At 36.3% G+C, this 15970-nt stretch overlaps 1 protein-coding gene across 1 annotated transcript in view; it reads left to right on the top strand.

Moving 5' to 3' along the window:
• Positions 1 to 15758, top strand: part of OXCT1 (3-oxoacid CoA-transferase 1) — an 85338-nt gene extending 69580 nt beyond the window's left edge. Inside the window, exons 15-17 of the mRNA XM_068176162.1 lie at positions 3690 to 3770; positions 5771 to 5872; positions 12089 to 15758. Coding sequence (XP_068032263.1) covers positions 3690 to 3770; positions 5771 to 5872; positions 12089 to 12124 — 219 coding nt within the window. The 3' untranslated portion in view covers positions 12125 to 15758. The remainder of the gene's footprint in view (positions 1 to 3689; positions 3771 to 5770; positions 5873 to 12088) is intronic.
• The last annotated feature ends 212 nt before the right edge of the window (positions 15759 to 15970 follow it).

The following is a 15970-nucleotide window of genomic DNA, read 5'->3' as shown; positions in this document are numbered from 1 at the left end:
GAGGTATTTGTGCGATCTGAATAAATATTTATGCTAAATATTTACTTACTGTGGAATTTGTTTAAGGCTTGGAGTCCACACACAATATAATCAAACCAGTTTTTCTCCTAAAGGTACTATTGCTAAAATATTTTTCCAAAACAGTGTTTGGAAATTGTTTGCTGGGTTGATTTTGTTTAGTCTGTAGGAGTACTGAAACAGGAAAAGAAGGAAAACAGAGATAGGTTCACTGTTATGAGTAGGTCAGGCATAGAGTTATTTATTTTGGTGTATGTATACCTACTTTGTCCACTTTTTTTCAAGTTGTGCATGGTGTACACTTCTGCAGTTACAGGTTTTCATAAATAATTTCTTCTGCTTTTGTGCAAAGGCACTGGCAAATTAACTACATGCAATATTTTTATTTTATTCTTATTTTAAAATGGCACTTTTTCCTCATAACTAGCCTCTTTCTGGAGTCTTCATGTTGATGCTTCTTGTTTGCTCAAATGTGAAGATTATGTCCTATAGAAATCTAGTGTTTAGAGAGCAAAACTTCTGTTGGAGTTTTCAGGTGCTCTTTCTTTTTCTTTTTTTTTTTTTTTTTCTTTTGACTAGTCAAATAAATAAAGCACCGTGAGGCCAGTTCTGAAAGTCAGAAGCCTTTTGTTGTGGGTAACTCCATCTTCCAGAGCTGATCTTCTACTCATGGCTTTTCAATTCTTTACACCCAATATTTTATCAAAAACTTACTGTATATGAATGTCTGCATCAGAGGAGCAATCCTGCTTCCTGCTCGAAGCCCAGTGTGCTACTGAGTGAAAGAACAGTTTGCATGTACTGGGACAGCAGACTTGTGTCTTCTGGCTCTTTGATAAAGGGACGTTTCTGCAAGCTTATTCTCCAAATAAATAACTCTGCCATCAGACATGTAAAATTCCTGTAAATCAACAGCAGTCAAGATCTGATGAATGGAAGTGCAGTGGAAGACATGGGGTGTGGGCAGTGCCTTCAATGGACATGTTCAAGAGGTGCTGCAAAAGCAGTTCTTGTGCTAGTTTTGTCTGATTTGTGATCTTGTGAAGGATCTTCTAATCCTTTTCAAGTTTGGTTATTTGTTTTCTTTTAATAATAGTGATGACTTTTTAAACATTCAAGTATGTTTTTAAAGAGTTTAATAGCCCTTCTCCTTTCAGTACACGTGTTGCAGTTTTTAAACACAGAAATAGGCTGAGTCCTTGCAGCACAGGCAGTATATAATTTACACTAAATTATGACAGTGGATCTAGTAACTGTCTTACCACTCAAATAAATACTTAAGGAATTTTACTCTTTTAGAACTCTGATATACAGTATGTTACAAATACAAACAAATATGCTCAGTCCCAAGTTAATTACATTTTAAATTACTTAAGTTTTTATATATAATGGAAAACCAAAATGTTCAGAAGATAGACGAGACAACTTGAAATCAGCATTGTAGAAGAATCATCAGCTTAAGAACTGCTGTTGAAGAAGGGTAACAGACAAGTACACAAAATGATGAGGGAGTGGAGTAGTTGGATGCAGAATTACCACTGCCTCATAAACAAAGTAGGGATAACTGACTGAAATTAGTTGAAACAAGAAGAAACACTTTCCACAGCCAGCTAATAAAGTTGTGGATGACAGCAGAATGATGCAAAAATCTCAAGGAATTAAGTCTATATAGAAGGGACTAAACTATTTTATGAGGTTGAGTTCATCAATGACAATTAAATACCACTGCCTGGAAACAGTCTCTGTCTCAGAAAATCTGTGCATTACAGCATTATCAGGAACCAAGAGGGCATATTTGCAGAAGGGTATTTCAATTTTTGCTGAATATACTTAGGCCACTGAGAGACACTTGACAATTGGACCTTATGTCAAATTAATTAGTTTTTCTTTCTTTTTTTTTCTAAATTACATACATGAAGAAAAGAATAATATAATATAAGCTTGTTATTTAATGTCTAAACAGTCCCTGTGCATTTGTGTCTAATTTGCTAAATACTGCCTGAGAGAATTAGAAGTCTTTACCCCCATACCATCATTGACATGTTTTGGAAAATACAGTGATGTAAGGGCTGGTAATTGTTCTATGTTGTGAAATGAGTTGCCTACAATGTTCAGAAAAACAGAATGGAGATTGATTGAGGAATATCCAAAGCATAAGAGACTTATATTGCACTTGATTTGGGCATGACTGAAACATGGAACACTGAATTGAAAATTCCTTTCTGTGAAAAGCTCTGATTGTAATGTGTTGTGGAAGACTAAGACATTTTTGTCTTCAACAACAGAATTTTTTATTTAACGCAGACTGGAACACCTAAGATTTTATGTATCTACCCAATAGTCTTTTCCTTTATCTGAACAGATCCTGAATGAATCTGAATAAATTCAGATGGTAAAAATCATGCAGTTCCATTTAAATTGCTCTTTTTACAGTGCCCTGATGGATGTCTTCCAAAAGTCACAGAATCATTTAGGTTGAAAAAGGCCTCTAAGATCATTTAGTCTAACATTTGAAAATTTCAGGAGATGCATTTTGTCTTTAAAGCTAGCTGTTGATACAATAATCTTCAGCTCAAGTGTTAAGAAACTCAAATGTATCAGTTCTCAGGGTCACAGGAGCCATTCAGGCTGTCACCTCTGTAAGTCCATGCCTTTCAAACTTCAATTAGGTACCACGAAGAAACACTTCATTTCACATGGCTGAGAAGTGCATCTGATATGATACTGAAGGTATTACAAATAGCACAGATTCATATTGGCTCTTAGGCAAATTGCACAAGGACATTCTCAAGATGGACAGGATATAAAAGTAAATAAATTGAAAGTAGATAGAATGAAGAAATAGTTCCTCATAGAGGAAGATAAATTCAAAAGCACATGGATTGCTCATTGTGTTATCACTCAGGAGTCAAACTGGCTGTGAGATGGCCCCTAATTAAGCCTTGAGGTAAACTGATGATTCTAAATGGTTAAATGAGACATGTAATACTCTGAGAGTTTTGAAATGCATAACTGAAAATTGATAATTAGACAAAAAATTAAAAGCATGGCATAATGAGAGAAGTGTGCACTTAATACTACTTCTGTAAAACACTTACAAATACTGACCAAAATGATCCTTTTACCTTATACCCATTCATAGCTCTTGCAGCCTACATTGACTTGGTATGATCTAGAGACTTTTTTTTAACTATTATTTTTTTTTAATGAAGAAGAAGAAAGGAAAAAAAGACAAGGACTTTCTCAGAGAAAATATGGATAAATAAACTGGATTTACTGTTTTGAGAGCATGACTGTGCACTTGAACTCTGAAGTTCCTGTGTGTGGCTGATCCTGCACATACTATTTGTGATTAAGGATAAGACAGGGAAACATGTTGCCCATTGTGTTGTTCCCTAATTTTTGTCCTCCCATCAGTGAGGTTCCATATATCTCTTGTCCTCACATTGTAGCAGGAAGGGTAGATTATTAAGCAGCAGTGTGCAGGACTTCTGAACTCAAGAGTCCACTCAGTGGTACAGTAAGATTCTTACTAGTCAGCCATTGAAGAGAATTTGAAGAGTGTTCTGAGCACAATGAATATTTAAATAACACTGAATGGCTACAGCTGTGATTTTCATTAACATATCTGATTTTTTTAAAAACTGATATTTGTATATTGTTAAACACAGGGAAATGTCCATAAAATCCTGGAAAAATGCAGTTTGCCACTTACTGGGAAACAATGTGTTGACCGCATCATTACAGAAAAGGTAAAGTACTTTTCTTGACCCCTTGTTAATAATTTCCTCCTCTATCCCTAATAACAATAGCAAAGCTTACAAAAATGAAGAATACATTCGGTATCTATTGCCACTGAAGGGAAAAGATGGCCTTGGAGTTCAGGTCCAGAGGTCTTGAGGCTCATATTTTTCCTTCTAAAGTTTTGACATCTAGCATAATGAACTGTGCCCTTAGATGCCTTTAAAACAAAGATGCCACATATAACAGGCATGGAAAGTGTGTATCTCCTTGTTTTCACCCAAAGTATTTCTGAAAATTTGATGTGACATGCCAGTTTTCTAATATGGCTGTAATTACAGCTTGGGAGGCAAAGGTGCATTGTTGTTTGCTTTTGTTAGGGTTTTTGTTGTTTATGTTTGTCCTTTTGTTTTGTTTGGGGCTTTTTGCCCAGCAGGGTACACATAGGTTGGACAATTGGCATCTCTTTCATATATATTACATACTGTTACAGAGAAACCTGTGGCTGTAGCAGAGCTTTAGTTCTTTTGCCCTTACTTGATTCCATTTGTGAAGCAATTTATTCTTCAGTGGAAGTACATATGAGCATCTCATACTGCTGCTGCTCAAAGTACGTTAGTGGATATTTTCAGCAAAGGATAAGTGACTTAAGGTTTTTTGCTGTAATCATACTCCTTTTATTTTTGGTGTTTACATTTTTAAGGACTTAGAGTACTCCCTCTATGAGCCATCTTATCATGTGAACTAGAATGCATCAAATGTGCTGATAAAGAATTTGATTTCTCATGGTGGGATATTGCTACATCTAAAGGCTTTTTCTTCATGAAGGGAAAGTATATTAAAATATGGACTTTTTTTTTTTTTTTTTTTTTTTATTTAGCCTTCTACCAACTGGCCACATTCAAATGTAACGTACAAAGAAAATGAGAGGGAACAAGGACTAATAGAAAATAAACAAGTAGAAATGTCTCTAATATTTGTCAATTACCAGATCTCATGGCTCTATTAGGAAATGATACAAATGTGGAACAACATTTGGATAGTGTGGCAAATTCTGTTTCCACACTAATATCCCGGAGTGTTCCCTATGCCTAGCTTCTCTTTTAAGACTTAAAGAAGCTGTCCTTTACCAGTCCCATAAAAAGCAGTTTAATGTGCCCAGAGGACAACTAGGCTTCAGAACACTTCTGTGACAAGCTTATGACTTCACTTTCATTTCAAGTTCAAGCTTTGCTGGTCTTTTCTACTAAACTTTTATTTTTAAGCAAAATTGCTTTAGACCTTATGGTTTCCCTGGCAACTAGATTGCAACCTGTGTATCTCCCTCTGGTAGGCACTATTAAAGTGCACATTGTTTTACAGGTATTTTTATTTGATGCACTTCTAAGTCTCAGGTGGAGTGCATATCTTATGAAGACATCAGAACAGTCTTTGCTCCTTCTGCCTCTTCCTCTCATGCTTTCTTTTAAAAATACTGCAGGGAATCTTGTCTTTCACTGCTAGCTTCTCAAGATTCTAGCATTTGCATTGGGTATGCAATAGCTGTTGGAGAAACTTATAGTCAGCCAAAGATGATCTCTCTACTGGCCATGAAATGAAGTAAAAGAATGGGGAGACATTCTCTTCCTGTTTCTTTTGTGGTCTCTTGGTGGACATTGTCTTGCAGCAAAGAACATCTCAGCACTTTCCCTTCAACTTCCAATTCTCACCACATTGGAGCAGCAGGTATGGTCCACGTTTCCTGCAATGATGAGCAGTTGCACTTTTACCCCACAAAACTAAAACATACTAGATTCTAGATATTTTAGCACATCCTAGATTCTCTTTCTCAGTACAAATAAATGTAGCAGAAACCTGTATTAGTCAGTCATGAAAGTGAAAAGTGGCATCTTGTGTTACTGAAGGAATGCTATCTACTTCAGCACACTATTTTGTAAATGTTACTGCATTTACATCCTCATTTTCTCTTTTAATAATAAAAACATAATTATGTGCTTTTTGAACTTAATAGGCAGTGTTTGATGTGGACAAGAAGAAGGGATTGACCCTCATAGAAATCTGGGAAGGACTGACAGTAGATGATATCAAGAAAAGCACTGGCTGTGACTTCGCAGTAAGTAATTTTACAAACCAGTACAGTTTGGAATCAGAACAAATATTCTCCACAAATACTTAACACATGAAGGCTTGTAGTTGAAGTAAGTTTCATATTTATTGGCAAGGACTGAATAAATTACATGTAGGATTTACAATGAAAGATAATTTGGAGCTAATATAGCGTGATGATGTTGGAAGCATCAGAAGCTAGGAAAACCAGGAGAGATGGAGAAATAACTTAGAGTAAAAAGACAAGTGGAAAGGAAACTTCTCTGCTTTGAAGATGGGAGCCGATTCATCTCTAAGGGATGGATAATTTTTTTTCACTGTATAAGCTAGTTTACCTGCTAAGTTTCCATGCTGTCTTTGGTGGAGTTGTGAGTCTTCTTGACAGGAGTGGCTACAGTTGTACCCTCTGTGTTAGTAGTGCCAATCAATGAACTGCTCTAAGACTGCCTTGTACAAATTGAACTTATGCTCTGCATTAATCCAGAAAGCCCCTGCCTTTTAACATTCACATTCATTCTTAAGTCTCACTTAATGCAAGCATAAAACTGCATAATTAATGGAAAGCTGTACCCCTCTAGAGTGTAACTGGATGCATGTATAGTTGATAATATAGTTTCTTCTTGGCCTCAACATTTCAACATCAACATTTCAAAATCTTTTCTTCTGTGTTGTGAAGTCTTTTGGGGCAGTTCAGCTCTCCTTTGGCAAGGGCAGCAAGTATGACAGTGTAAAAATTATGCTGTAAAATTAGTTCAGGTATATTTAGTAATGAAGTAAAATACTCTTTTTTGCAGTGTTTCATGGCATGGCTATGACACCTAATTGACAGCAGAGCATTTAGTATGTGCAAGGGTTTTTTATTATGGGTTTGAGCATATTCTTGGTAGTAAGGAAACTTCCTGAGGAATGAACCTCTGAAATTTCATTTATTTTCTGTCCATAAGACAGTATTTCTGATAACTAAATATGATTATGTATGTTTCTCCTTAGATATTTTAAATAAAGATCTGTTAACTGCTGAAAGTACCTTTAATTATCTGAGAAAAAGATGCTGGATTAAAGACTAGTAGCCTGCAACTGCAAATTGCAGGAAGCTGCTACAGAATCACTTTGCTGAACCTAGATATGCTGGGTTACTAAAATTCCATGTAATATTTTAGGGAAGTCATTATTATTTTTTAATTCAAAGTGGAAGCAACCTTCCATACACAGCAGTTCTGTGTGGAAATGAAATGATTCATTCAGCTTCTGACTTTGAGGTAGTAAAAAATTACCAATTTTTTATAACTATGATAATGTCAGGATTTCTTTTTCTTGAGCTGATCTGTCTGTCAGGTAGCTAGCATCCAGAAGTAAAACATAAAAATTATCTTTATAGGTTTGTATCTATCGCAGTCAGTCACTTTGTTTTGTTATTTTGGATTTAATTTGGGGAGTAACTTCATGATGAATTTGAAGGTGCAAGGTTTAGTAAGCATTTAAATAGATGTAAACTACAGCAAAGGACTTCTGTTTTCAGAAGACACTGAAAACACTCCTTACTTGTTCCAGAACTGCTTGTCTGAAAGGACCTGGGTTTTTTTTGGTTGAGATAACCGAGAGATACCTATTCAATTAAGTGGTGTTTCCCGAAGTAAAGGCCAGTGTTCCTATGCTTAAGGCAGTGAAAGCAGAAGCAAACAAAAAATTCAGAGAAAGAAGTGATAAGGTTAAAAAGATGGGCCATGAGATTAAGCTTTGCAGCAGGTATGACAGGGCAAGGCAGTTAGGTCCAAAGAAAAGATTAACACTACCCACTGTTCCTTGGTGCTTTCCTGGAAATGTTACAAAGGAGTGATATAAACTTCAACTCTTTAGTGTAGCCTGAAGTTAGGAGTTGATGAGAGGTATTGGAACAATTCCCTGACTGGCTCCCTGGGATATGTGTCTCTAAGATCAGGAAGGGACCCTTCACAGGCATTGTTTCCTAATTCTCTGGAAAGCAAATTCCAGCACAGTCTGCTTTGTTTGGCTGCCACAGTTACTCATGAAATCACAAGCTGTGGGCATGAAAAATGTAGTTGCTTCTTGGTTTAGGCATTTACATGTACTTACCTTGAAAGCAGTGGCTTGCATAAGTGTTTGCAAAGCAATGCTTGTTTGCAAAGTGTGTACCTCTGCCAGAGCACAGGTGTTGGTGTAGGTGTTCGTGTGATGTACTTATGGCTCCTTACAAAAGTGCCCACCGTCCCTACAGCACTGCAGATTGAAAGCATGACACGAACCTCAATTATTTGTCTATTAAACCTGTGCCATGGAAGCGCACTAGCCCTTTCTTTCTTTCTTTCCCCCCACCGCATCCTGTAAAGAATGTTTCCAGGCCATAGTGTCCCAGTCCTGCTGTCACTGAAATCCTTACCAAATCTTCTGTGGAAATCTTTGACAGCAAGACTGGGTTGCTGTTGTGTAATATTGGACCTTTGATGGCCTGAATTACATATATAGCAAACAACTACAGGTTCTTTGCTTAGTTTTGAATTTGATAAAATAGGAATTTGAGCATAGTGATAGGCAGTTATTCAGGCTGCAGCATCCTTGGTTCTTTTTTTTTTTTTTTTCCACATTTCAAAACTCTGCCTCAGGCTCTCTTGCAAGAGTAACAGTTGTGCTTGTGATTATTTCTGTTCACTGAATGAGACATCTTGGGTTTATTTATATCGGTGACAGGAGCTTTAGTGATACTGTATTGTCACAGTAAAAGCAGGATCATATATTTTCCTAATTTGAAACAGAGCTAATCAGGGGAAAATGAGGAGTCACCCCTTTTCCTAGTAGCTTTTTTTCCAGTAGATGCAGTATATGATCTGAACTAAAACAAATGTCTCTCTGAGTTCACTAGAAATGAGATTTTGAGATGACCGTATCTTTATATGTAACTGCCTCACCCCATGTAGACTGCTTCTGTTTGGAGAGGAGAACTTCATAGTCTTTATGGCCACATACAGTTCCATTTCACAGCCTGCTTACTTACTTGGAAAAACCTCCTAAAGAACATTTGCAAAACAAAATGTCAAAGGAAACACGATTTAGAGTCAACAGTCTTCAGTATAGACTGGCATAATTTAAAAAATAAACAATTCGCCCTCAATTTTACTGTGAAGACAAAATGTTGGCTTATCTTGCATGCTTAAATAAGATTTGCTGTAGCCTAGCATATAGATCACCTTGGCAGGCAATCTGTTTGGACTTGTACTGCCTTTTACCATTGATGAGACCATGACACAACATACTTTTGCAGATGTATTTAATTATAAAAATAATCAGGATAAGTCACAAATCCCCATCACAAACTTTTTTTTCCCCTTAATCTTAAAGCTTGTTTTTTCAAAATGTTCAAAGATAACATAGTGTATAGAAAAAGCATCTGCCAAGGCTAGCATGTGTTTAAAAAGGAATTGTCTGTCCAAGTTCAACCCCTGAGTTCAAAATGATAGAGGATATAGATTTTATTTTCTGGAAATACATTTTCCTTTGAGGAACATTTTCTTTTGAGGCTGTTGCAAGATTGAGTTGATTACTACATGGATGTTGTGGGGTTTTTTTCCTGATCAGTCACCTCTACTGCAAAAACCTTTAAGAAGAGATTTTTGTATGATGTATATGCACATATATATGTGATGTTAGAATTGTGGTTTGCATTTCTCTGAAATGAAAAAATAGGTGTTAATAAGAGATAAGCAACTTTTATTAATTTAACAAATAGATGCTTTTATTCTGCTTTTTTTTCCTTTTTTTTTTTGAAGGGATCATTTTAAATTTTTGAACACTAACTTGCTGTTGCTTCCTTGTTAAGGCCAATGGAACTTAACAGGATTCAGCCTTATTCAGAATCAGAACCTGAAGGAATGCTCACTTCATAGAAATTCAATGAAATAAGCATAGGGCTATTTGGGTAGCTGAAGAGGGTACTTTGGGGTTGGAAATCAGAGATTCAACAGGCTTGGACTGCAACAAGCCCCAGAGCCCATGTGTCTTCTTACCAGTTGAGAGGCCATGTACTGGACTGCACAAGCAAACTCCTCCCGAACACCTTCCTGTCCAACATTAGCAAAGTATTTGAAGCTTCCAAGATCAGGTTTTCTTCCTGTGAGTGAAGTAATATTAAGACTGTGTTGCTTAGGAGGTACCGTAGAAAGTAGCAATTCTGAAGCTGTGCACTGTGAATATGGTCTGTATTAAGCCCCTTCAAGCCCTTACTAAATGCCTTGCTCTTAGCACAGACTGATACTGGATTGACTGTCTCTAGTGGACTCAGAGAGTCCTGAAATGCTTCCTACTTTTCAGACTTGATTACTCCTTCTTTCCAAGCACAAACCATCTTTTTTGTTACACTGGCATTTTTCTGCTTATTTAATCACATTTTAGTTACAGCAAAAGTTGCGTTTGGGTCCAGTTCTGAGTGGTGCTGTCTCTCACCACCTTCCTTATCCTGAGAAGACATTACGGCACATCAGACTCACGGGCATCAGACCCATCTAAAGTGGATAGCAGTACACACAAATGACAGCTGTTAACGTCAGATGTGCAGACACCACATTTAATGTAATATCCTCATCAAATGTAAAACACTTGATGTTTTGATGGTTCTGAAATCAACAACATCAGAAAAATAGAAATCTCTCCAGTAATTGCCTTTGTTGTTGTTTGCAGAATACAGATTTTAGTGCTTCTGTCTTCATCCTCCAGTGTTTAGCTTTACTTCAATGGAACCATCCCTGTCTGTGGCACAAATAGGCCCAAATAAAGTGAGGCACATAGTAACTTGGACTCTGAAATGTTGAAACATTTCTGGAACTAATCCAGGAATGCTGATGCATTGTACCTATTTCATCTATTTATTATCCTAGTTCACACACAACTTTGAAAAAATCAATGAATTCTTGCTATCCACTGAAAACATTTCATTAGCATTTGATACAGTAAACACATTCTTCATGAACTAAGTTTTCGTCAGTGGCTAGTCTCATAAGTTTATAAATGATGATACATAGTGGCTGGAGGAAAGATCATTTAGAAACCTAAGTAGTACAGAAAATACAGCCCTGTACCTCTAAAAGAAAAAGGCATTAATGCTTGAAAAGGCACTTATATATTATTTTTTCATGAGTTAGTTCCTTGAGTACTGTTAACTGAAAAAGATGGTTTAAGGAGGCAGGAGGATGCAGTAGGTGATGCTTCCATGAGGCATATTAATCATATCTAGGAGCCAGATTATCCACAGAACTGTTTTTCATCCTGAAAAAGTAAGATCACATGAGTTATTTCTGATCTTCATCCTGGGGCATCACGCTGGGAACAGGAGATAATTAAAGAGGCTTGGATCTTCTGTGGAGACCTATTCCTCTGGGGTTTTGTGTAGACCTGAGTGGGAGTTCAAGCAAATGTTAACCACTGCTGCTATACAAAGTCTTCACTCTGTTGTTCCTATTTACAACTTCTTTCCTCATCTACCTTCCTATTTAGGCTTACTATATTTCATTTTTGGTCTGCTGTACATATTTTAATATCACTAATTGAATTTTGTGAGTAAACAAATTAAAATAATAGAATACATAAATGTGTCCTTACACAAAAATTAATGTGAATGGGAAAATGCAAGTTTTTTTTAAAAAAAGCAAAATTGGAATTAATTCTTATAATCATTAAATAAATAAAACTGAATGTGAGTGGAAGAAAGACATTTAAAAATATGAAATATAAATTTGATATTTTATCATCATCAAACAAATAATCCCATCACATGTATCTATATACAGTAGTTGCAGAGTGTTTTTTGTTTATGTATACCTTTGCATATCCCCTGTTCACATGCATCTTCCGAAATTCAGTTGACTGTTACTGCACAGAAGACTGTTTAGGGGACAAGTACAGGTCCATCTGCCCAAGTTTAATATGCTTGCATTCCTACACCAATAACCTATCTCAAAATAAAGCTGAGAATCTGGATACTAGCACCACACGTATCTTGTATTCTTGCATCAGAAAATTTAGTTGTCGTTTTATTAAACGACATACTGCAAATATGGCAGGTTAAATAAGTACAGTGTCTCTAGTCTTATAAGTACAGTGTCTCTAGTCTTCAGTGGTACATAGTAGATACAGGTGGGAGTGAATGTTGGGTTGTACTGCTAGATCTTATCTGTATGACAAATCTTGTGGGGTTTTTTTCCCTTCTTTTTGCTAGGTTTCACCGAAGCTAATACCAATGAGGCAGATTTAACTGCGAATTACAGACTGGGCTTAATTTGCAAGAAGGCTTGTTTCCAAATGGAAGAAATTGATTACTGTCTTGCAATGTTACTTTTTTTTTCATTTTCTTTCTTTTTTTTTAAGGGCTCTCTAAGTAGTTCTAGATAGTTAAACTCAGACTGTAACTGTAAGCCTAATTGTATTCTGCTTTCATAACATTAACAACTTTAATGGAATGGTGAATATATTCTCTAAGTTTTGAATCATGCTATAGTAAAATGTTAATGATCATTGTAAAAAAGAAAAAAAATGCCTTGTAGTCTCTCTGCCAAATACTAGGGTTTTTTCTACACAGAATTAGAAAAAAATAATGCAAAACTTATGATTGCCTTTGTGTTTGCTGATATCTATTGCTCTGGAACTGTAGCACTTATCATGTCCATTCTCCTGTAAAGGTGTGGGTCTTTCTTTTCTGGGGTGGTCTATAACAACTATATGTATCTGTAGAGAGATATTGGGAGTATGGACATTCCTTTTCCTGAACCTTTTCATCAGTCTGTAACAAAATTGTTTAAACCAATGGAAATAATTGGGACCTAAATATATCTGCTGTTTCCACAGTATGTGTCTGTTGGTATTGAGAGGCATACACCTCCCAAACTCCAGCTGTGACCCTTCATATTTAAGTCATACAAACTAGAATAGGGCTAGTGTGAAGGAGGAAGATGAAAAAGTGTCCATCCTCATGCAGACAAGTGGTAGCTGCACAATTTCCCACGTGAACTGCTCTTATTCTCCAGATCTAATGCTTCGCCTTAGCTCCAAGTCAAAGGCAAATTAATTTCATTTCAGGAGTCAGGTCTGTCCTTCCAGTGTCTCATAGCGAAACAGGGGAAGAGAAGGTTGTGGACGCTGCTGAAGGGAATACAGATGGTTAAGGGTAAAAGCAATATGCACCACTTGTCAATCAAGGCACCAGCAAAATCTAAAGAGTTTGGAACCCAATTTCATCATAACTTGAGACAATCAAAACGAAAAGACATTATCTCAGAGTAATTTTGATGAAGGCCTTATTTTCCTGTTAATTACAAAATCATTTCTATATTTTGTTACTTTTGCAAACAGATAATATGACAGCTTTGGATCTCACATACCAAATCAGTAAAATATGTCTTTATTATATGGAGCATGAATTGACTGGAAATCAACATTTACTAAAATACAATATTCTCTCCAATATAATGGTTTCTGTAATTTCTGTTATCTGTATAAATATGAACATGCAAAACACTTCATTTAAAATGTAAATGCACAAGAAGAAGTTTACATAATGCCTATCCTACATGTAATAAGCATGTTCAGCACATGACATAGAAAGGCATTCTAATACTGAGTAAGGGATTCACCATAGTCAGTGTGTGTTGTGGAAGGAATGTAACACATTTCTCAGGCAACCAGACAGAAAAATTGTGCAATACTTAGGTCTTGTACTAGCCTTTGTACAGCATTTTTTCATTCTAAAATATGAAATGCTTTTCTTTCATGGAAACAGCTACAGATTTTTTCTCGATCCACACATGGGTTTTACAGCCATAAAACTGCTTCAATTGGAGTTATTATATTGTATAGTTGCACTTACCCTAAACAGTTCTTTGATAATCTCTTGTCAATACCATAACAAGATACCCTTCATTCCAGAAAGAAATAAACAAAATGCCTTTGTAAACACCGTTATGCCAGTACAAAAGTATTCCCATAATACTGAACTGTGACTTGAACTCCTGGCTGCTAGTGGGTGGTAGGCCATTGTGTAGCCTGAATCTATAGGCAAGACCTGATGCTGAGCCTGTGGGAAAAAAATGTGTTGCACCAAGACCAGTGCTAATTTCATGATTAATGTATACAAGTGATTTGGTTGGTAGGTAATTTTCATCAAAGACTTGAAATTACATTTATTGTAGTGCTCCAGGATATCTTAACACAGGATGTTAATTTTCACGTTTTCTCAATTTAGGCTATTTATATGTATTCCCTGTGTTACTCACTCATTCCACACAAGTTAAGATTGACCATTTTGTTTTCTGTGAAGGTAGATTCAAGTTGTGCTCACAGAGGTTTGGAAGATTAAAAATCTGTTTATAATAAAGCCTGACTATTTTAGCTCACTGTAAACAGTTTCACTTTTGAATAGAGCAGCCCAGAGGCCTCTTCCCTAATCAATGAAGACACTTCAGTGACAATTCTGACCCTTGTTATACACAGCAAAAGGTGCCTGTCTTTACCTTCTAAAGAGCTGCTCTGAGGGAATGCGTGTAGTCCTTGAAAGCATTTTGTTCATCTTCACTCAAAGCTCTTTTATATATTACCCCAAATGGGTGATGGTTTTAGGGGAGAATTATAAAAACTATTGTACAGGGGAAGGCAGTTAATGTTAACTTATCAATAGGAAAATAACCCCACAAAACCAAAAAGACCAAAGAACACAAATATTTAAATAGATGGGCAAGTCTTAAAGAAATCTATAAATGAAAATGTTGATCTATTGCAATTACCTGTGCTACATTAGTTGTAGGACTGATTAGTTAATTACAGTGAACATTTACACATCTATCAAGTACAGGAGAAGTGTCTGAGGGCAGGATCAGATGGACACTTTGCTTTGCTGGTACACGCACAGAAGCCATTGTTGTCATTAATACATGGCTATAAAAAGACTAATAATCTGTTAATATCTAGGAGTTTAGCACCTTGGTTTCTCAATCAAAGAATTAGGACCCAAGAACTTCTTATTTCCAGCTTTTCTGGTTCTCCACTTACTGCCTTGTGGAATGACAGCTGTGTTCTCTGCCTTGTCTCCTGTTGCTGGAAAAGGGGATGTTTTTCTTCCTACCTCACAGGGATGTTGTGAGGAATAAGAAGCTAAAGTCTGTGCAAGAGGTTATTTGTTTCTCTTCAACTTGGGGATCAAACTTGATCAAGAGTGTGGAAGATTACTTGAAGACTGTCATATGTGCTGTACATTTGAGTTCTGTGTCTTATTTGTGTCAGTGTTAATGCAAGAGAGTAAAAGTACATGGTGCTGAAAATTGGGGATAAAAGGAGAACAGGCTCTCTCCATATACAGCAATGATGCTGTAGCAAAAGGAGACAAGATATGTATGTAACACGTGAATTTTTGTATCTTGAGGACAAAAGATTGTGGTAAAATATTGGTATTGTTATGAAAATGTCACGAGTCCGCACAAGATAACTGCAACAAGCTTTGAATCCACTTTTTAAACTCATTTGTTAAGCAAAATAAAAATTAAAGCACTCCTAAGTATTTCCCTCTCTGTGGGCACAAGTGTGGTTCACAGGTAAGGTATACTCTGAGCAGTAGTTGCAATAGTCATTATTGCAGAGATTAAGGTTTATTGGGACTGAAGTAATTCCCTGCTTGAAAGCACTTCACACATAAGGACAGTTGATACTCTGTCCTAAAGAAGATGATGATTCTACTATATTATTACATTGGACTTCATCATATATCTTACGGATTTTTTGTCCCTGAAAAAAGAAAAAAAAACATAGAAAACACAGCTGTGCTGTAAACTCTGCAAACTAAACATCAAAGTCCTTCCTATGTATTTGCAAAACAATCAATAAAGTAAAGGTTTAAAATCGCAGGTTTTGTCTATTAATTTGTCTGTTACCATTTTTTTGTGGTGTTCTGTTCTGCTTTTGGGAGAAGTAATAGTTTAGCTTGTGTTCACACCAGCATATCACACCTCAGCACATGGCAAAACATCAAGGTCTTGTCTGAATGTGGATGGGTTTGATAAACAGAAATAATGAAGTTCAAAAATCAGTTAACAGCTGGATTCTACATGTTCTCTCT

The sequence above is a fragment of the Anomalospiza imberbis genome, chromosome Z (assembly GCF_031753505.1).
Source record: "Anomalospiza imberbis isolate Cuckoo-Finch-1a 21T00152 chromosome Z, ASM3175350v1, whole genome shotgun sequence".
NCBI lineage: Eukaryota > Metazoa > Chordata > Aves > Passeriformes > Viduidae > Anomalospiza > Anomalospiza imberbis.
Note: the sequence above shows the minus strand (reverse complement) of the source record. Positions and strands in the feature narration are given on the sequence as shown.